The sequence below is a fragment of the Strongylocentrotus purpuratus genome, unplaced genomic scaffold, assembly GCF_000002235.5.
Source record: "Strongylocentrotus purpuratus isolate Spur 01 unplaced genomic scaffold, Spur_5.0 spur5_contig_827, whole genome shotgun sequence".
Taxonomy (NCBI): Eukaryota; Metazoa; Echinodermata; class Echinoidea; order Camarodonta; family Strongylocentrotidae; genus Strongylocentrotus; species Strongylocentrotus purpuratus.
This window is the reverse complement of record NW_022145532.1, coordinates 595,327-619,073: the sequence shown is the minus strand read 5'-3', so window position 1 is coordinate 619,073 and position 23,747 is coordinate 595,327. Positions and strand designations below refer to the sequence as shown.

At 36.8% G+C, this 23,747-nt stretch overlaps 1 protein-coding gene across 1 annotated transcript; it reads right to left on the bottom strand.

Annotated features, from left to right (window-relative positions):
* Positions 1-250: 250 nt before the first annotated feature.
* Positions 251-21,136, bottom strand: LOC594037 (methionine--tRNA ligase, cytoplasmic). The gene is made up of 19 exons (XM_030982902.1): positions 20,960-21,136; positions 18,450-18,540; positions 18,022-18,103; positions 16,855-16,974; positions 15,814-16,092; positions 15,000-15,106; positions 14,357-14,473; positions 13,503-13,706; positions 13,009-13,210; positions 11,771-12,016; positions 10,421-10,516; positions 9,558-9,675; positions 8,423-8,636; positions 7,176-7,307; positions 6,170-6,274; positions 5,513-5,696; positions 4,322-4,399; positions 3,699-3,830; positions 251-3,250 (listed from the first exon to the last, which is right to left on the bottom strand). The coding sequence occupies exons 1-19, from the start codon at positions 21,060-21,062 to the stop codon at positions 3,080-3,082; spliced, it is 2,781 nt and encodes a 926-aa protein (XP_030838762.1). The 5' UTR covers positions 21,063-21,136; the 3' UTR covers positions 251-3,079.
* Between the last annotated feature and the right edge of the window lie 2,611 nt (positions 21,137-23,747).

Below are 23,747 nucleotides of genomic sequence, written 5' to 3'. Positions count from 1 at the left end.
CTTTCATCTTCGTCTTCCTCTTCTTCTATTCCTTCTTCTTCATTTTTTCTTCTCGTCTTCTTTTCTTCTTCATCGTCTTCTATATCTGATTCATCTTCATATTCTTCTTCTTATTTGTCTTCATCTTCTACTTCTTCTCAAAGGGTACACAAACACTATATTTCAAACTCTCTTCCTCTTAAAAGTGGTAGCACAGTGAGTGAAAGTAGTAGAAGGTGAAATGAACACTCCACATTAACTCAATTTGACATGTTTGTTTGTAGACTTCATGATAGAAATTTATCTTGAAATTTATTTATTGCTGTCAGAAAAAATAGAGATCAAAATGGATAGCTCAACATTCAGTGAATACATGTTCAATAGTAAAGTATAATCAAATAAATAATTTGTAACAGTTAAAATTCACTTCAATATTTAGAGTCACCAAAGTGAACAAACAGTCATCAATTATTTCCCTGATTACCGGGTAAAACATCATTTTAAACATTTATTTGAAAGAAATATGAATATCTAAAAAGTATAGGAATCAAAGAATAGAAGTCTAGAATGACACTACAGGGGAGCTACATGTTTTGTTTTTCATATATATCATTGTTAGTATAACCGATTTGCCATCATTTTATCTAACGTGTCGTGGTTCATGGTCTTTTCCAAGGCTAAACTATTCAGAGGTGATAAGAAATGTTAACTTTAATGTAATCAAAGCGTTATTAAAATAATTAAAATATTTACTTCAGGACTAAAAGGGTATAGCATGACATTTAATTGGAATATCAATCCTCTGACATGTTCATAGAGCTCAGATATCACTCTCCTAATAAAATAATTTGCAATTCAAAATCATACATCACACCTATGTTGCAATAGCATATATTTTGTTGACACATAAACACCTTTTGAAACTGTGGGTTAGCCGTTAGTGTCAAATTACCAATAAAAACAATATAACAAGTATGTAAGACTAACTATCAAATGATTTAGCCCTTCTACGTTGAGTTTGATTCAAGACCAATATCAGGAATGTTGAGAATATCATAAATGCAATTTTTACTAACAAACTATGAAGGACAAGCTTTTCTACAGCAGGAATTACAGCGACTCTGTTACTCTATTTTTGTTCTCCTACAGTGTTAAGAATAAAGAAGAGCCATATTTGAGCACTTACAAGATACAATTAAGAAAGCTGTAAAATGCTACAGTATTAAGATAAAATAAATTGAAAGTGTTAATAAATATCCACTTAGAACTAGTGAAGTATAAGTTTCCAATTACTCTGGCTCTCCAAACTATAGATTTTAAATAAAAAGAGCTCTATAGAGGCCTCTGTTTCAATTGATAAAACAAACAAAAAAGAAACCTACAAAAAAATATAAGGTTTATTATTTATCACAGCAAATAGGGAGCTCATTTAATATTGATGACGTGATACATAGTATTACATTATAACCCTGCTACTACATTCAGCATTTCTCTTCGTCTTTGCATACAAACTCCACAGAACCATTCGTTTCATCAATAGACTACAACAATTAAACCTAAGCCAAGATAGGGCCAACAAATCAGAAAAAAAGAATGATAAAATATAATCATCTGAAAAGCACACATAGTATCCCTAATATCTCACAAAATAGCCTCTTACATGAAGGTTATATAGGTTGAGTGTCAGAAATGGGGGAGGGGGGGGGGGTACATCCCTTTCTGCAAGGAATACTACTATACAAGGAAAATGTCATCTAATCAACTATAGTTAATGTATCTTAATATGCCTAAATCTAAAATGCGTCACTGCTTTAATATCTAATTCCACATTGTTCAACTGAAACTGGTTGCTAACAAATTATTTTGCTACATTATCAGACCATGCAACACTAAGAGAGAAACGAGCTTAATTAGAGAGGACTTACAGGTTAATGGGTAGTACTGTGAACAAGATTATATGCATTTACATTTGTTAGCATTAAAATGTCTACTTAAAGTACCCTGGTCATTTTTATAGCAAGTTTCAAAGAGGCATGAAACTGTTGAAAGAAACTGAATCATTTGTGGGAGATAATAACTATTCCATAGAATTTTGACGAAAGATACGAAAACAGAATACACGAATACCTCACAGGAGATAAACAAAAGAACAGAACGATTATCAACTGATTGCACATACATGTATGCAAAGAAGCAACATACTTTCCAACAAACTGATATATATGTATATATATTGACTATATACTGCCACACACAAGACAACAGTAGCTACTGACCGAAATGTGATTAATCAGTTCAGATAAAGTCAAAGGGTTGAAATAACCTTCATGATTTAATACACCTATGAAAGCAGAACCCAGATGCTGACCTGAGTAATTAATAGCCTTACTTGCAAGATATCACACACATAAAATGGAACTGTTGTGAGTTAACTTTCATTGGCTTTCATTAACTATATGTGTCAGGTATTTAAGAGATGAAGAGCAGCAGCTCTATAAATCTAGGACAGCACAAAAATACGAAGACATACCAACATGCCCATGCGAAACAACAGATTCCCAACGATGGAAAGTAGTTTTGGACATATTGAATGGTGTAATGACTATTGGAAGACATGATTGTAGCATTAAGCATTACCATAATAATTATCGTAATTATTTATGATCATTATTATCATTTATCATTGTTTTTTCTCAAATAATATGGATTCTAACATCAAAGAACTGAACAGAAACTAAAAAGTCTAAATGTCTCAAAGGTAAAGTTTCACAACTGAATAAAAAAGGGGCAAATTGACAAAATAGTACAGACTAACTAAAACCTTCCAAAATGATGTATCAATCGGGCGGGGAACAGTGAAATCAGAAACTTGACTATTTAAAAATTTTTACTAAATGTAGTGACATCTCACAAATTATCTACATATTAGTATACGTATACAGAACCAGCATCATTTCCATTGGCTATTAAGTAGACTGTGTGAAATTAAAAATAATTATTACTGATATGTCAGAACATTGTAATCATTTCCTGATATCAAAACTGACATAGTTGCATATGAATAATATCCACTTATGAATCAGCTTTCTTTCCATATCCTCTACTTTTTGCCCCCTTTCTTTTTACTCTTTCCCTTAGACTTGGATGCAGCATCAGGATCCAGACCAGATGCAATGGCTAGCTGACGTTTCAAGTCCAGCAATGCCTTGACCTCTGCATCCACTACTGCCTTGTCAGCCTTCTCACCCTTCACCTTACGAACTTTCTCTCCCTGAAAAAAAAAGAAGAAAAAACAGGACTTATTAAGAATTTTCATTAATTCTCCTCCTCCCCTTTCTTCTACTTCTGTCTTTCCTCCTTCTTTGTGCCTTTCTCAAAAGAGTTAACACCTATATCTTTCTATTCCTCCTCCCTGCATTCATCTTCTTCTAGCTCTTCTTGTTCTTCTTGTTCTTCTTGTTCTCCTCCTCTTTTGTGTCTAAGCCTCGTTACCTACCGCACACTACATTGTTTACAAAATCATTGTGTGGCTAATTCAGTGTAGGATTTGAAGTCTTCTACAAGTCTGACAGCTTAATAGTATAATTCATTCTACAAATCAAAATTGCCGGTAGATGCAACGCTACTTTATGAAAACAAGAAAACTAATCTCTTCTTATTATAAAAAAACAGTCATTCTTTTTTACAGAACAAAAATTCTGAGTTTTAAATGATCTTACCTGAGCTGTAACTTGTGCAGTGAGTCTCTCTATCTCCTGAGGGCTTGCTGGAGTGGCTTGGTTGCTTGTAGGTGGGTTTGATGTAGGTGGGGCTGGGGTGGCCGCTGCACTAGGCTTTGCAGCACTTTCAACCTATGGAAGACACAGACAATAGTTGAGAAAGCAAAGTTATACCATCAATGAAACTAAATACAGACACAAATACATGTGATTATATCATGAAAACAAGTAACTTCAGCAAGATTATTGGAAGGAGAGGTAGGACTTTTGGTGTGTCTAGGAAGAGGTAAAGTGGGGTCAGAGCAATTGTTATGCAGGTAGTATATAAGACTCTTTATGTGATAGTGAACAAATTACAAAGAGGGCCAACAAAATACAAAAATCACAGAAACTCTTACAAAATGACTGATTTGTTCTTGAAGCAGATTTCAAAAGCAATGATTTTGCTTGGATCTACTCAAATCCAGAATGCTTAAGAGCGATAAATATATTCTGTAAAGCAGGCAAATAAATGAGAAATGCAATTCATTCAAAAGCAAAACAACTTACACTCATCAAATGTAGTTCACAAAAATCAGTAGACACAAAGTCAAGGGTATCTACTATTCAATATTGTTGCTTACCTTTTGCTGTTTGCCTGCGAATCTCTTCTTGAATTCTTCAGCTTGGGCTGGTTCAATCTTGGAGAAGAGTGGACTTGGCTGAATGGTAGGAATGTGGAAGAGAGCGTATATTACCATGTATCATTCCTAAGGTATAGAGTGGTTGCTAACATGAAATAGCATGCACATTACGGACATCGTGTAAACATATTGTGCAGCATATATGAAACCAACAATTTTTTCTCAATTTGAGAATTTGGAAGTGGATTGATACATACTCAAGGCTGTTGTTTGGAGTGTGTAAACGGCAAGAACAAAAATCTGATTCTAGCAAGAGTTACCCTAAATAGATATCTGTGGCTCGCTTTGTAAGACCAATTCTAAAAGTTTAAAGCAGGCGCGTCCCTCAATGAAGTGTTAAAGTGAAACCAACTTATAGGATGACAATTACCAGCTCTTGTAAAGTATGTATTGGAGCAGCGTAATTTCGCACTGGGTGCCCATTCCAAAATCTGTTGTTGCCACAGATGATGCAGACAAGCAAGGTTAAACAAAAATGCTGATTCACTTTCACATATGATTTCATAAACCTTCCCCCATCCTACAAATCAAGCTTATTTCAAATTTGTCATAAAGTTTGCTGAGAGCCATGAGGGTGATAACTCAATGTAAAACCCTGTTACTGATACTTGACACTCTTCAGGCTCTTGGCAAATAAGATCCTATAATCCAAAGATTCACAAAATTCTAAAATATTAACCCCCCCGCCCCGCCCCCCCCCCCCCCCCTCAAAAAAAAAAATCCCTCGCAACCTTGCCTATCCTGTGAACCTTGTCCAGGTAGCAAACAAAGTCTTCCACCAGCACGTAAAAAAAAATAATATCAACCTCCCCTCTCCCCCTCCCTCCCCCTCCCCCAACCTGCCCTGATGCTCCTCTAACATTGCCTATCTTGTGACCCTTGTCAAGGTAGAAAACAAAGTCTTCCACCAGGCACTTCAAATAAAAAAAAATATCAACTTCCCCTTCCCCTCCCCCTCCCCTCCCCCACAACCTGCCATGATGCTCCTCTAACGTTGCCTATCTTGTGACCCTTGTCAAGGTAGCAAACAAAGTCTTCCACCAGGCACTTCAAATAAAAAATATCACCTTCCCTTCCCCCCTCCCCCTCCTCCACCCCTCCCCCCACAACCCGCCCTGATGCTCTCCTTACCTTGCCTATCTTGTGACCCTTGTCCAGGTAACAAACAAATTCTTCCACCAGCACGTAACATTCAGCAGGAGCCTGGAGCTGAGCTTGGATGGTAGCACTCGTCTCTGGCATGAATGGTTGCAGAATGACCGAGAGGAGGCAGGAGATGTTTGCTGCCAGACCAATCACAGTACCAGCCCGGAGTCTATGAGAACAAAACAAAAATATGCAAACGATCAATTTAAGTTAACAAAACTGAAATTACTCATAGTTCATTATTTTTCAGATAAATAGCCATTATGAGAAATGCCAATTTGTACTTTGCTATGTAATTTCCTCAAATATGTACGTTTCGCTACTTATGTCAATACAAAAATTGCATCCCGTAAATTACATTGCTATGTATATATAACACTCCTATAAATGAGGTATATATATATATATATATATATATAACTTTTTTATATGTCATTTTTATCTATGTGAAACTGAAAAAGATATGTACATGATCAGAAAACATGGAGACATGACTTAATGTATGACAACTTAATGCATGAAGCAGAGTTAAAGATTGGAAAAAAACAATAAATTGCAACAATTATGATTTTCTAGCACATTAAGTGTTGAACTACAAGTTATGATCATTTTAAACAAAGGTTTGCTTGCTGTTGGACTCACTTTTCTTGAGGATTGCCTTTGACTAGCACCCATGGCTTGCATGCTTGAATATGTTGATTACCAAGACGAGATATGTTGAGGATGTGCTTCAAGGCATCACGGATTCTACATTAGGGAAAAGAAACAAAAACAAAATCTAATAGAGTATGAATGTCATTATCTATTTAAAAAGTAAAATAGTCCACAGCGGAGTCGGAGTCAATCTTACATGACCCAAAGTACTGACTAGATTCTTACTAGATTAGACCGGTACTTATGATCTCAACTTATTTCCTAGTTATTCTATACATGTGAAGTACAAAAAACACTGCTATTCCAGGAAGACAGCGAAGGCCCTAGAGCATCATCATGTGAGGAAAAGGGGAAACATGTCCCTCCCCCCCCCTCTTTTTTTTAACTTAAAAGGAGAAGAATTTCTGGAGTATTCTTAAAAATTCTACTATGATTAAATGCCTATTTTTCGTCCCAAATATAAGATGCTTATCCTCTGCAAGGTTCTAGCCCCCTCCTTTACCCAGCCTCAGCTCAGTTGCTTTGCTTCCTCTTGAAGTCCCCCCCCCCCATTCCACCTCACACAAACATTTTTGAGTACCCATGAAACCCCTGTAGATAGCTGTCCAGCATGAACATGGGTAATAAGCATAGCATAACAGGATCAATGAGTTTATTTTTCTGTTCAATTAAGCACTAAAATATGATATCAATTACTTAATTTACCCAATTTCTACTGAATGATGCAAAACCAAGTTACATAAAATATTTTTTGTTATACATACATTGAATTATTCTTTGGCTAATATTGTGAATTGTCACTAGAAATTGAACTAAGTATTGATGACGATTCATTGTCTTCGTTAATTATATTGTATTTTAACTGGTATTATTTGAAACAATTGTGAAAGAAATTTTATATGTTTTTAATTGTAAATTGTCATGCAATTCAGCCGAGGCAGCAAAATGATGGTATTAATAAACTGAACTGAGCTGAACTGTCACTTATACTTACTTGACCTTCTCCTGTAATGCAATGTAGCTCTTGAGTTCTCTGTTGATCTCAGCAATCAGCCTCTCATCTTCACTCTCCAATCTTATCTCGGGTATTACACTGCCAAAACTATTCTCCAGGAATGTTAAGCCTCTGAAGCAACAACAAAAGGAATACAACATATACCTTCAAAGTCACAAGTCTTGTTTAGACGGAGGCAATCTACTCCAGGGTAAAGGTCGTGCTAAAAGCTAGTCGGTGTAAATATGGTGAGGTAGGTGTAAAGGTACGAATAGTGACCGTCTGAACGATGGTTGTGTTAGCTACGCCTACTTTTACCCTGACCTGTTTTCTCCTAGATTTATCCAGGAGTAACTCACTAACAAGACTAGAGAGTAGCATAAGTTGAACGTGTGGATGCTCTCGCTTACACTCGGGAGTATCTGTGACCTTTCACAAGGGTTGTTTGTTACAATTGAAAATGAAAATTAAATTTTGCACGGTTTAGATGCAAAAGGCGGGTTGAGATCGACTAGTTAAGTGTTAACTTAATCGTGGCAAGTTGGTCCGAGTAAGAGTGTGTGGACAACTTATAGTGTAAGTGAAATATACATGAGGTATTTACTGCTGTAGGGATTAATTTACGCCCACTAGTAAAACCACGTCTGAACATGGCTATATACACATGACAACATTGCTAATTCAATGTGACTAGCAAGAACTCTTTTTTTTTTAAAGAAGAAATGAACATGTTTGGGGTAACAGATCGAACAAAAGACCCATTACTCATACAAGAGTTATTTTCAGACAAAATTAGGTCAGCCTGTTGCATTACAAATCCTTACAAACCAGCTTAAGTTTAAAGCAGATCATGCCATTCTAAAATTTTGCATAAGAATCTCCCCTCTCCCAATGGGATACAAAATGCAGTATTTCACCTTCTCTTCCACTTCCTGGTCAGGCAGATTTGCATGAATTTTGCCAACCATAATTTTGGAAGAAATAGTCAACAAACAAATAGTTAAAGAGTCTGGTGCAACCACCCTATAGTATAATTTTAGACAAAATAGGTTTCATGTACTGTGTAACTTCCTTTCATGCCTATATTCCCAAGTATCACATGTACTACAGTTTTATTTGATTTTTTTTCCCTACAAAATCTGAATTCTTCAAGTGGACTTGTTTATTTGGGTTGAAAACAAAATATTGGTCCAACGGTACATGGTTTGGCTACATGTTAGCTTTATCAGGTTCATAACGACACAGACCTGTTGATGAAGTTGCCCAGGTTGTTGAGAAGCTCACTGTTATTCTTCCAGACAAAGTCAGCCCAGCTGAAGGCACTGTCCTGGGTCTCGGGTCTGATGTAGAGGAGATAGAAACGCCAGATGTCTGCTGGGATACCGGTTGATTGAGCGTTGTCACCAAACACACCGATGCCACGACTCTTGGAAAACTTGGTGTCCTCATAGTTCAGGTATTCTGTGATGGAGTAATAGGCGGTAGCATTTTGAAGTTCAAAATCACAACCATATATTGAGGGGCCAGTGACAAAAAGACGTAACTCTATTTCGGCCATTTTGAGAAAAAGTGGTTTATGTGTAACTGAGCACTTGGCCCTTAAGGAGTTAAGTCTATGTTTGACTAGCCATTGACTTCAATGGGGTGTTGGGTGGAGTTAAGTATTTGTGTTTCCTGAAAAGCCCACATTTTACTGAACATTTTGATATCAAATACTCATTTTGGCAAAATATGGATTTACGTCTTTGTGTCACTGAACCCTCGATATGAATCCATAGATTCAGAAAATAAGAAGGGGCGATCGTGCACATAGTTAGGTCCATAATGATTTAATTTGACCATAACCAAGGATTGAATGGACAAACTAATTGACTGATTAACATTGATGTTATGTATTTCAATTACTTAGACTGTCATAAGGAGTAGCTTTCTATTTGAATACATTACTTATCATAGTGTTGCTTAAAACTGCTTCCCGAATTGTTATTCAAACATTTCAGGATATAATATCTACTATTCAAATGCTTTCATTTTCACTGGATAAAACTAAACAGCACATATAAAATAATGTCTTTTTTTTTAGATGCAACAATAATTATGTGTGTAGCATGTTTTCTGCCATTAAATAATTCTATGCCAATAAATGTATCCCAGTAAAGCATTTATCACTGGATTTACCATTTATTTATTCATCCATCCATCCATTCATTTATTTGTTAATTTGTTCGTTAGTTCATTTGTTTGTTATTTCGTTCATTCATTCATTCATTCATTTAATAATTTATTTATTTATCAATCCATTTATTTATTAATTCATTCATTCATATATTTATTATTCATTAATTAATTCATTGATTTATTTACATAATGCAAAGTAATTACCTGTGGCTATAAGATGATTGACCATGGTGTAGTTATCATTAGCCCCAATCAAACAGCTTGGGAATATCACACTGTGGAATGGCACATTGTCTTTCGCCATGAAGTTGTATAGTTGGACCTGACAAAGAATGACATACATTAAAATCAATCTCAAATCATTTTCTGCTTTAGTTGTTAACCTACACAGCTTATATACATGTACCACAAAAACCAACAAAGAGTAATCCAAATTGAGAGATAAAAGAATATTAGGTCATATGTTGGTCTATGATTTTAATGCACTTCACCTATGTATCAAAATCAATACACCTCATTACATTCTTGTTGTTCATTGCTCATTACAAGTGGTGGAACGATTACCGGTAGACCATGATTACTTAGAACACACAATGTACAACATCCTTAGCCTTTTATATATTCCATATACTCATGACCCCTTTTTAATTCCCATTGTGAGCATCAATGAATACAGATTAACTATTTTGTCCTGAGTTCAATGTGTTGGTAAGAGGTTATTGTCCTCAATTTAAGTTGAGAAACAGGACTTAAGTTCTCTTATATATGTACCAGTACTTGAATGAGGATTAAGAAGCTTTAATTGCCCTTCTTTATGCTATTAAGTGGAGAGATAAGCCAGACAAAAAAGAGGTAGAGTGAAATAGCAGCTGTTTGCAGACATCCTGAACCTGCTTCCTGCTTCTTTCCTCATTGTTGTACAATATTAGTTCATGTTTGTTTAATAAGCTTAAAGCCTCTCTAAAGTATTGGGAAGTCCAAAAATTTGATGGCAAGATTTCACCTAAAATGTTAGAAAATTGAGGTTTTCTCTCTCATTTCAATATTTACAAAAAGCACTAATTTACCTGCTGTGGGTTTTTCCACCATTTCTCCCACTGGTCTGTGTAATTTGCTGTGATGGACGGATAGCCAATAGGAGCATCATACCATACATAGAACACCTGGAATGAGAGAAAATATTGTACAAGTAATTAACAACAAGGAGGCATTACATTTAAAGAAATTCTAAGTAAATCATACACATAGTACAGAGATGCCAACTTTTGGAAAACATAAATAGGGAGGATTTGTAACGGACACCAAATAATGTGCGCGTAGCGCACATCTCGAGCGCGTAGCGCCCGACCCATGCGGCCGGGGTCCAGGGCCCGCCTTAGGGCCCTGGAAGCTCTGGGGTTCTAGATACTCTCTGGTGCAATCTGAGCCTTATTTTGCAGCATTTTACATGTGTATTTAGTTCAATAATTCCCACTTTTTTTTAAAATAACATACAAATTGTACAAAATGCATGATGAATTCCTTTCATATATATGATACAGTGTTCGGTCTTATACTTCTGATACCATTTCTTGGTCTTCTTTAGCTGATTTTCCGCCATTTGGATTCTGTGTCAATATCCACGCATTGGTTACGGCGATCCATATGCTGAAACAATCTTTCGCTACTCTTAATTTGTCTTTTAATATAGTGGATTTACTACATGCTAAAGTTAACAGACGATATTTCTCATTCAATTCACAGATATATATACTGATAAGCGCCAAAAAAAAAAAAAAAAAAAAAAAAAAAAAAAAAAAAAAAAAAAAAAAAAAAAAAAAAAAAAAAAAAAAAAAAATCATTTTTTAAATTTTTTATAATAAATCGGGAGGATAAGGATGGTGATCGTAAGGTCGGGAGTTGGGGTGAATTATCGGGAGCCTCCCGATGAAATCAGGAGGGTTGGCATCTCTGCATAGTACACCAGTTTAGCAGAAAGAATATTATTTAATGAAAACAGTGGAAAAAGTTGCAGTAGAAATTTAAAGAGAACTTGAACTCAATAGCAAGAGAAGAAAAAACATCAAACAATTGTTGTCTGGATTGTAAACATATGTTGTTTTGGAAGTACTCTCTCTTTTAAAGAAGAAGAAGAAGAATATGTTGTTCTTGAATAGCGCATATCACATTATGACAATATGTCTCTATGTAATTCCAAAGGCTATTATTACCCCAGCTTTAGCTCCTGCAACAAAAGCACTGAGTACAATCAAGGAATAAATCCTAACAAGTACCCACTTTCTACACCTTGGTTGAATGTGGCAAATGTAGATTAATGTCTTGCCAAGGTCATTAGTGCTGCAGCCCGGATTCGAACCCTGTACCTTGCGGTTCACAGTCTGGAAACTTCACCAGGATACCTCTATGTCAAGAATTACCTTATCTGTGTATCCTTTCAGTGGAACAGGTGTGCCCCACTTCAGATCCCGAGTGATACATCGTGGCTTCAGTCCATCCCTCACCCATGAGTTTGTAATGAGCTTAGCATTGGCAGACCAGTTGCCTTCGGTTGTAGACTTCTTTAAGAACACCTCAAGTGCTGGTGCTAGCTTGGGAAGGTCTAAGAACAGATGCCTGGAAGTCTTGATGACAGGGGTGTTACTGCAGACTTTACATCTAGGTTGCTGTCAAAATAAAATATATAACAAAAAATATATATATCTCCAGAAAAGGTTCTTTAACTCTTTAAATGCCACACAAATAATCTACTTGTGACACATTGTATTTATCATGAGATAGAAATACTGAAGGTATCAAGGTTAGAACTGTTTCCAGTGCAAGATTAATCTATATCCCGGGGTTAAAGAGGTTGTCCTAGAGCTAGTCAAGATCGAAAATGGGTAATTTTGCAAAATAAAAGTGTGTTGCATGAAGCAATTGTTCTGCCAAATGTTGCCTATTGTTTTGTGGTACATTGCATGAATGGCAAACAAGTGACTGTGCAGAGATGCAAAGAGAGCAATCAAAGTGTTAACTCCAATTGTCCATTATAAAATCAAAATAATGGTATAAGAATGGCTTTACGGCTCTCAAAAGAGCTAATTTTCTATGATCTAATATTTATTTCTTCGTTTCTAGAGTGAAGATATTCCAATATCAACATCCTTCTATATTTGGCATATCATACAAACAAAAGGAAGAATAGCATGATGCATAATGTTCAATGATGCAGTAACAAATCAATCCCCATCCCATAAAAGGAGCATATTGTAAAACCAGAACATACACTTGCATGAAATGTTCTCAAATTTCACAAGCGTTTCAGAAAGTTACATGCCAGGAAATAGTTAAATCATAAACAATGAAACACTACACATCGATGATTCACAATATTTTCTTGCCTTAAAAACAGTTGTCATTTTTAACTCCACAAAGTTTCTGGTTTTACAGTAAACATTACACAGTACAGTCAAACCTGTCTATAGCAACCCCCCAAGGGAAAAGTGGTCTCTGCAGACAGGTGGTCTTTGTAGACAAGTTCCTTTAGTACATGTTCCAATGAGAAACCATTTTCAAGGGAAACAAAAGAGGTGGTCCTTGTAGACAGGTGGTCTTTGTAGACAGGTGGTCACTAAAGCAGGTTTGACTGTACCACCAAGAAATTGCTACTACTCACTTTAAGGTCCGTTGCATTGATGAGCTTTCCGCATTTATCACACTGGTCTCCTCTAGCATCCTCATAACTACAGAGTGGACAGATTCCTTCAACAAAGCGATCAGCTAGAAAGCGGTTGCACTTCTGACACTGGAGCTGTTCTACCGTATCCTCTAGAATATGACCAGCCGCATGCAGACGGTGGAAGATGTCCTGAGCAATCCTGCGTATCAAGAATAAGCACAAAAAAAGATACAATGACAGAAACAGTGGTGATGAATTTCAGACTGATGTTTTATATTATTACTAATAACAAGATGATTTCAAGAGGAACACAGTTCAGTGCAATTTGTACAGGTATATGGTAATTTTTAAACCTTTAAATGTGAAAAAGCAGATAGTTCGATAAATTTGTACAAATCTATAAATGCTTCAGAAAAAAACATTTTCTTGGCTTTGTCTACTATTCATACATGGTTACCGATGATTTAAAGGAAATTTAAAGTGAAACTCACTCAGTCTGCTTTTGGGTGGTGGTTCTACCAAAGTGGTCAAAGTCAATATTAAACCATTTGTAGATGTCTCGATGAAGTGCATGGTATTTGTCACAGATCTGCTGAGGAGTCAAGCCTTCTTCTAATGCCTTGGTTTCAGTAGCAGTCCCATACTCATCTGTACCACAGATGTACAGGGTGTTGTAGTTCCTGAGACGACAGAATCTATCGGCAAATGAACAACAGAAATCACAGTTTGGTAATTATCACAAAGAACAAAATTCAACATAAATATCAATTTACATTTGATGATATAACAAAAATGTTTGACATATCATCACTTTATACGATCAGATAATTTATAATATTTGAAGAAAATAAACCATATACAAGATAGTCAGTAAGGCATGATGGCTGGCTCAGGGGTTGGGCAGTGGTCTAAAAACCAAGAGGTTCTAGTTTTGGAATCAAGTGGAGATATTGGTGACCTTTGGTAAGGCAATAATCCCTAAATTACTGAATTCTCTGGACTGGATTTATAGTCAATGGTCCACTGGTAACTTATCAATAAGCACATACAGTCAAACCTGCTTTAGTGACCACCTGTCTACAAAGACCACATGTTTTGTTTCCCTTGAAAATGGTTTCTCATTGAAACATGTACTAAAGGAAACTGTCTACAAAGACCACCAGTCTACAAAGACGACTTTTTGTGTTTCCCTTGGGTGGTCGCTACAGACAGGTTTGATTGTACTTGATTTCTTTAATAGCAGTGAAATGGGACGTTAACAACATCAACATCTCCACTTCGGACAAATGAAATATTTCAAGAAGACAAAAGGTGCCTCAAGCAGAAGGAAGAAATCATGGCTCACCTTGAGAAGACATCCCCACTGAGAACGCACCCTATGATGGTTCCTAGGTGAGGTACATTGTTCACATACGGAAGAGCGCTGGTGATGAGGATGTTCTTCCCGGAAGATTGAGGTAGTCTGATTCAGGAATGATAAAAAACGAAATACATTCAAAATACATTACAAATTTAGTTTCAGAGAGAGGGTGGTCAGCTAAAAATGATGGTAACAAGAACTTGCCATGCGAATCGATACAAGGTATACATACAAATATAAACATCCCTTTTTAACTTAACACATGTACAAATAAAACTTACAACTCCTATATGATGGCAATTATAATCTATTTTGTCTTTTTTTAAACAAATTTTGAAAAAAAGAGAGAGAGAGAGAGAGGGAGAGAGAGAGGGAGAGAGAGAGTGATTGAGAAGAACTGTAGTTCATAATTTTCTCACAATATCTTGGAACAAAATGGCAAGACTTTTTAAAACTGTATTTACACGATAACATGATCCATCTGAAAAAAAATATGATATAATGTGTAAGGACCGTTTTTTCCCGGCATAACTCCAAATGAATATATTTATGATATGCATACAAATATTTCATAAGTAGACTTCATTTGAAGTATTCTAAACAGAATATTTGTGAAGGGTATACTAACACTGGATGAACTCTCTTGGTCAATTTAGGTAATGACTTTTTTCCTCTGGTGAAAGCTGCCTTAGCCGCAGCTATCTCTTCAGGTGGAATGTCCTTTTTGCTCTCATCCTGAAATAAAGGACACACTTTACATTGGTTTGAACTGGCACAATATATATTATTATTTTTCCAAATTTTCTTTGTCATTTTATCCTCAAGATGTGAATAATGGTTGTAAATCTCAAAGGCAGTGCAATTCATATGTTTTTAATGATGGTAAGTTTTTTCTGGTTGTCTGATTTCTCTTCAGAACATTGAGGTATTTATTTACTGTGCATATCTGTACTTAAAAGGACTTTGTAACATTGTTCAGATGAAAGAAAATGGTGCTAAGGTAGTGATTCTGATGCTAAATGTACAATTAAAGATAATCTGAAAGTTTGAAATTATTGATACAAATTGGGAAAAACTGATCTGATCGATTTCTTAATTCTCCCAACTATACAATGAATTGGCTCTGTAAACCATTCCAGACATTTAAGTGGTGAAAGCTTTTTAAAAAGCCTGTCTTATGTCTTATTTTCATGGAAAAATGGTTAGGAAAATTAAAAAAAGTTGGGAGAATTTACTTTTAGAGAGTGTGGCACAGTGACACCTTCAAAGAAAACCATAAATATCTTAACGCGTTTAGAGAATTTGTTCAGGATTTTTTGCATGTCAGAGGATTAGTACAGTAAAAGGAATGTAATAAGTAACATTACATTATTATGCATTTTCCATCAACTTTCAAAATTGTTACTGAGTCACTTTAAACAACTTGAAGTCCTAATGTATACCTGTCCATCTGAAGCCTGACTAATAGCTGCCTGTTGTCCTCTCTCACGACCGGCATCAGACAGCGGAACCTTGACATGCTGAGACAAGATGGCTTCCTTGAAGGCACTTGCACCCTTCCCTGATGTCACGGTAGCAACACCCTTCTGAAAGCTCTCTTGGGATGCAAGGCCCTGGAACCAGCATTGAAGGTGCTTGTAGTCAGCACAAAGGCTTGGGTTGTCGGTAATGGCTGGGTACAGGGCACACCATACCACAATGTCAGCTGCGGTCAGGCTTGTCTATGTAGGAAAAAAAAATCAAACTTTATTGAGAGTAGACTTCATGGTTTCATAATCCGACATAGTTATTATTCCTTTTGCAAGAATACGTTTAAATCATTGAAACATGAACTTCATAAAATTCCTTGTTTGTTTCTTTATTTGTTTGTCAACATTCATGGCATACACTGTAAAGAATGTGTGATGGATGCATGGGAGGCATAGTATACACTTTTAGCATCTAATGCTACTTGAGTGCAGCCTTTGAACCATTCTTACAGTGAAATGCTGTTTATAGAAATATTTCAAAACAAAGCAGTGTGTGAATTTATTGGATTTAGGCATGATATATTCGCAATTTGAAGTAAGTGTGAACTTTAAGAACAAATAGCACAAAGCCACAAATCTACAATTTTCCTCCTTTGATTGACCAATGAAGTTTTTGATTTTGGGTGAAGAAGTGACAATGAAAGTGATACCTCTAATATTACTACCAACCAGAACCATTTCAACGTTGCCAACATTCAGCATCAATGGGGGCATGCAGGTTTTTTTTTACAAAAATGCTTCCGTCTTAAACAAGATATTGAATGTAACTGCGACCCTGTCAAATTTCTTTGCATAAACGTTAGAGGAGCTTGAAAGCTTTGTTTAATTTAATCAATTATGCAAATAATAGAAATTATGGGGAAAACAATTTTCTAGCATAAATTGGGCAAAGGTACTTTCTGTAATGGTTCCATGTTTGTTTAAAAAAAATATAATCACATATAAAATACTTACCCCCACTAAATATTGTTTATTGGCCAGCACATCATTTAATTTGCAGAATGGAAGCTTAAATGGCTCTGCATTCTTCTTTCCGCCTCCAAAGACAGCAGTTAAGTAAGGGGCTAGCAAAGCCTGAAAAAGAGAAAAAAAGGAAGTCATTGAACGTATCAATTTAAAAATATGTCATTCATACAAGGTAAATTCTCTTTCCTATTTAATGTATTACAGAATTGTCAGTGTTTTGTTAAATACAGCACCAACGCTTATGAATTATTTTGAAAACGTAGACATAAAAACACAAACAAACAAACAAACAAACAAATGCTAACATGAAATGTGTCTCAGCCTATTCCTCAAATTGGCAATAGTATAATATTGCTTCCTTATCTTGGCCAGGTAGGGGCTTGCAGAGAAGACACCACAAAGCAGTTCAGGGAAGAAAAAAAATATATACCTCGCATTTTGCAATAAAGTAATCATATCCTATCATGTAAATATAACACTGTGATTTATTGTAAAAGATAAACCTGAGTTTAGGTAAAGAAAGAAATAAGAAGAAGAAATTCCACAGAGTCGAAAGAAACATAAATTTAATATATATTCAAAATTACAAATACATATAATGTGGCAATTGATTTTGGTAATACAGTAATAGCTGATTAATTGGAAAACAGAGATTTAAGGCAACCAAACTGACAATCATGACCAAGAGCAAATACATCAACTAAAATAAATTGTGCATCATTAGTGAATGACATTACAAGCATGTTTTGGCTAGCTTGCTTATGTTTGCAATTAATAACAACCCATCTATGCAATTTAGAATTGATTTAATAGACATTTCCTTTCGAAAATCCAGTTCAATGAAGATAATGATGATGATGATATTATTAGTAGTAGTAGTATTAGTAGTAGTAGTATTAGTAGTAGTAGTAATAGTAGTAGTAGTAGTAGTAGTAGTAGTAGTAGTAGTAGTAGTATCATTATTATTATTATCATTATATACTTAAAACAAAACTATTCTGGATTAATATAGCGCTTGATACATCAACGTTGTCTGTAAGCGCTCTACATATATCATTGATTATTGCATCAAGTTTACAGGAACCTTAAGAATGGAAACATATTAATATCATGTTCCCTCTGACTGTAGCTCATCCATGAAATGAAAACACTTGCCTGTAAGTGAGTACTCTCCCACTCGACCCACTCCTCAACTTTCAACTCCCAAGTTTGCTCAGAGCCGTTGGACAGGATATACCTGAAATGCACCAAAACAAGATAAAGTGATCATTAAAAAAATCAAGAGGAAATATCAAATATGAAGAATATCATATTTAATGCACTACCTACTTCTTTGTAAGTGTGTGCTTTCTAAATGGTGTCTTTATTTACAGCAAATATATCCATTTAAGTGAGTAAATTTCTGTTAAGACAACTTTGCCTGATATGTAAAATATAAGTAGACAAAATTCTCATTGCAACTGCATTCACCATGTTTTCTAAAAAGGAGTAACACCTTTTACTTCATAATAATCTCATTTTTAACTAAAGAAAGATGTTCTGTGACTTCTTAAAATGACCATATCAAGTTGATGACACCATACCTGCAGATGTTGTTTGCTGAAAAGATGTACTCATTTGGTGATATCTCAAGAACTGGAAGTTTGCCCCTCTTCAAGTATGGCACCTTGGAATCTGCAAGCAAACAAATATTTTATATGAATAGCAAGCACAGTATTAGATGCTGCTTGTAAGTGTCGGCTTGCATGGTGATGTAGATATACAGTAGGTTTGTGGGTGCACCATGTGAGAGAGAGAGAGAGAGAGGGTTGAGGACGTTGGGGACTGATCCTTCCACCATCCATCCGTACTACAATCAGTCCCCAATGCCCTCATCTGCCGAGCCCATCAACTCAGCGATGCAGACCATCTAGACCAGGAAATCCAGCATGTCACCACAGCCCTGACTATCATCAACAAATACCCAAGACATAAGATCAAATCCAAGACTCCCGCCAAGAAGCCCGCAGCCAACACCACCCCTGAAGAGAACCAACCTGCAGCTACACCACCGAAGCAAACCATTGTTCTTCCCTGTATCGGTCAAGCCTCTCACAAGATTCAACATATCCTTCAAGCAGCAGACATCCAAGTTCGACACAGTTCCTCCAACAAACTCCATTCGATATTCCACTCCCACAAAGACAAGCATCCAAACCACAAGAAAGCTGGAGTCTACAAAATACCATGAGAATGTGGAAAAGTCTACATTGGTGAAACGGGGAGAAATCTGGAAACAAGACTCAAGGAGCACAGAACCAGCTTCAGACTCAGCGATTGGGATAAGTCAGCTATCCTCAAAAACGCCCAGCAAAACGAACACACCATCGAATGGGATAATAGTCATCTCATCTCCATAATGAAGCACTGGCATACTTGCGGAATCCGAGAAGCCATCGAAATTCACCGCCACAACACCGTGCCCCAAGACTCAGGACTATACATCAACGACATCTGGAAACCCCTCATCAACAAGTACCCGGTCACTCCTCCTCCACCATCGCCTCCACCACCGCCCTCACCACCCCGACAGACACCTGTACATCAACCACCGCCACCCGCCAAACCCTCAAAGCAGTCGCCAGCCTCACAGCTACAATACACAGCAGACGACAACAGACTACAACGCCGCCTATGTCGGGGACACACACAGCGTCTCACCGACAGCACACCCCACTCATCAAATCGAAACTCTCCTAAGTCCGCAACCCGGAGACTCCAGCCCAGACGGACAGTCAGACGTACCAGCCGACCATCCACGCCCACTCCCCGATGACTCAAGCCAACACGGTCACCTATTTTCCCCTGATGCCGCACTCCGGTGACTTAAGCTCATGCACGCCAGCCATTCTCTACTCCTGACGACGGATAGCCAACCTGTTCGAAATGTCGAGCCACTCATCCTCTCCAAGCGCTATAGTTCTCCTTAGAACTATATGCTAAGAAAGATAACAAACAGTCCTTTTCAGGACTACCACACCCCTAAGAAAGATTAATGAGTCAGAGTCCTTTTCAGGACTCCTCAACCCTCTCTTTCTCTCTCTCTCTCACATGGTGCACCCGCAAACCTACTGTATAAGCACAGTATTGTCTGAAAAGTCTGATATTCTATCCTATCTTTCAATGAATATGAAACTATATCTTCTTCAAGTTCTTGTTACATTATTCAAGTGATTAGTATAAAAAGGCGTGCTCGCAGGTTGTTCAATAAAATCAGTGAACTTTGTCTGTGTGCCTTAGTATACTAATCTAATCACGATTAAAATTATTGTATCGTACTGTTAGTGTTCACCGTGCGTAGATCCATTTGGATCCGGGCTAACTCGGACCAGGGGACAACTCGGACCAGCTGCAAAAACGGTCATTTTTTGTCATTTTAGCCTAACTCTAACCCTAACCCTAAACCTAACCCTAAACATGCAAAAAATGACCGTTTTTACAGCTGGGCCGAGTTTTCCCCTGGTCCGAGTTAGCCCGACTCCATCTAGACATCTAGATCTAGATCTATTTGCATTTCAAGCAGAACCAACATCGAAAACTCTCGGAAGGTTCAGCTTTTTTGTAATATAAATCGCATTGCTAGCTCATTATCATCAGGAACACAAGGAAGATATGCAGATCGCTATCTCTAACAAAGTTACAGTACAAGGCTCAAAATACATGGGGCCTTGGGCGATTCGCCCAATGCCAATGGGATAGCAAAATTAAAAATCACCCCACAGTGGAGTTATAAAATATAGATCTAGATCTAGATCTAGGTCTAGATCTAGATACCGGGGGGGGGGGGTGATCATTTCCCTTAACTTTCACACAATATTGAGTTCCAACTTCTCTTAGTCTTGAGACTAGAGTCGGAGTTTCAGCTCGCGGGCACGCCTTAACTGTGTATCGCCTATCTGAAAGTACGAGATCGAAATAGTTATCGGGGAGATGCAGTCCGCCCGCGCTAGCTAGAGTGCGAGGCTGCTGCAGCGGAGCAGTGCCGCAGCGGCGCGGTAGTGCAGCTGTTATCTAATTTGTACAACTACAGGTCTTAGTTACTTTATAAGCTCACCTGTAATACTCGTAAATTGAATCTCTAGCTTCAGATTAGCTAAAGCAGCAGCAACTACTGCTTTTAGAGTATGTTGATTTCCTGGATCAGAATATATCTTCATCTTAGCAAATGTTAATTTTGACACATGAACAGAATGACGAAACTTACCCGAAATATACTAGTCTTTTTCAAGGAGGACATTAAATATCCTCTCTCACTGATAAACTACTTGTAATCCTTTGTTGAAGAGGAGGGGGTGTGAAGCGATGTCTTATCCACATGACCACGTTGCTTCATTGATATTAACTTGTTCGGTTCAAGATGTTAACACTTTCTGATATTAATGACTTTAAACAAATATGCTGATAAACTTCTTGTACTCCTTTGTTGAGTAGGAGGGGATGTCCCCTAAACAAAAAAAAGAGAAGGACAAATCAATAGGAAGAAAAAAATGATTAAAACTAATAGAGGTAGAAACTAGAAAGGCATAGCCGGGAATCGAACCGAGTACATCTGCATTGTGAAGCGATGTCTTATCCACAAGACCACTGTGCTTCACTAATATTAACTTGTTCGGTTAAAGATGTTAACACTTTTTGATGTTAATGACTTTAACGTCATCACAGTTAGCCTGTTCTAATCCCTGCCACTATATAGGTCCAAGCTGCCACACACACTAGACATGTGGAATTGTGTCAATCAATTAATTTACTTAAATCCCCAAATTGACTCCATTGCCATAAATGGTAAACTTCCAGTAATCCAAGGAAACCTTGACGCTTTTGATTTGATTAGCTGTTGAGTGATGGATTAATAATGGGCTTGGTATGGCTAACCCTTAAAGGTAATACAACGTTTTGGTATTGGGTCAAGAATTTGGTTCAAATGAACATATTGGAAGCATATGCGATCTTACAATATTCAGAGATAGTACTGTTGTCGCGGTTGAAATCGAATCTAAAATCATGAAATTGTAAATAGTAAACTCTTCATGTTGTATAGCTCCCTCTCAATGTCAATATATTAATTAAGCTATAAAACAATGTTTCTTGACAAAAATCGACCGATTAGCTATTCTCGTTTGGAAATTATATATCACAACTACATTTTCTGAGATTTTCATGGTCGCAGCTACCTTAGCACGGCCGTAGGCGCTATTTGAAATTCATCAAAATTTACCGGGAGCACCGGTAAATTTTTTAATTCAATTTTTCTCGAAAACATAAGTTTTTTATTGGCTAAATTTTCTAGTGCTTATAATACATCCACAGGGGCATCCAAATATATCAAAATCGTAAAGATTCACTATCCACCCAATTTCAAAATTTCCCAAAACTTTGTATTACCTTTAATCCAGTTATTATTTTTTAGGAGGGGGGAGGGGGGCCGGAGGCAAACGCTCAGATCTATCAGAAATACATTGGTCCAATCATCACTAATTACACACAAACACTAGTTTGAAGCCTATTCTAACATCATTTTTTATATTTATTTATTGGGGCAAATGGAAATTGAATAAGTGTTAAATTAAATGCTTTAATTTTTTTTAAAGGGAGCGCAGTACTATAGTCGAACCGAAATCGAAAACAAACCATATAATCTCGTACATTCAATGAGTACGCAGGGGCAGCGGAGCGACTTCCAAAGTGGGGAGGGGGAGGCACTTTCTGTGAAAAAAGGGGCACCTTTGTTGGTATATACCCCTACAGTGTCATAACATTATCAAGTATGATTTCAATATTTGTTTCGATATTGCTTGAGTATCATATTATCAGAAGCGGATCTAGAGGGGGGGGGGGTTGGGGGGGGGGGGGGTTGCAACCCCCCCAAAAAAAATCCGGGGACCATTTTTTTTAAATCTTATCTTTTTTTTTAAACTTGTAATTTTATTTTATTCTATTTCTATGTATTTATTTCATTTATTATTATTATTATTATTATTATTATTATTATTATTATTATCATTATTATTATTATTTCTTTTTGGGGGGAGGGGGGGGGGGGGTTGGGCGAACAAATGTCACAGAGTCCCTTGCCCCCCCCCCCCATCAGCTTTTTTGAGGACACGGGCCACCGCCGAAGTGACAAGCTAGGCCAGCGTTGCCGATTCTCATCCCCAAAATCCCCACATTAAAAAAAAAAAAAAAAAAAAAAAAGGAAAAAAAAAAGAAAAAAAAGAAAAAAAAGAAAAAAAGAAAAAAGAACGCACGCTGGAGAGAAACCCTTTCAAGTGCAAATATTGTGAGAAGATATTCAACTCATCTGGTAACTTAACCAAACACATGATACCTCTGGATATAACTGTGTATTTAACTGTTACTTGATTTAAAAAGACGTTATCATGCACTGCTTTTTATGGTCTCCATTGTGTTAATAGATGCCAGGAAAACATCACTTACGGGGTTCAAATAAACACCCCAAAAAAATCGGCTCGCCGCTTCGCGGCTCGTGGACGATGCTCCGCATCGTCATTATTGGTCAACCCCCCCCCCTGAGCAAAAAGCTAAATCCGCCCCTGTATTATGCAGATATGGGTGTCACGGTCTGAAAAATTCATTTACTGGCAAGTGAAGCGAGCAAGGAAAAATTATAAGATTTGTGAGGTCGCAGTAAAAAAAAAAAATCCTAATAAGCACATTCTCATAAAAGAAGACTGAAAAGACCTTTAATAAGTACCATAATTATAATCTATAAATGCCTGCGAGCTTTGGGGTAATTACTCTTTATAGTCACTTAAAATTAGGGGCACGTTTAATGATGACATGAAAAGGGGACACTTATGAAAGGGATAAGATAAGTATTAGAA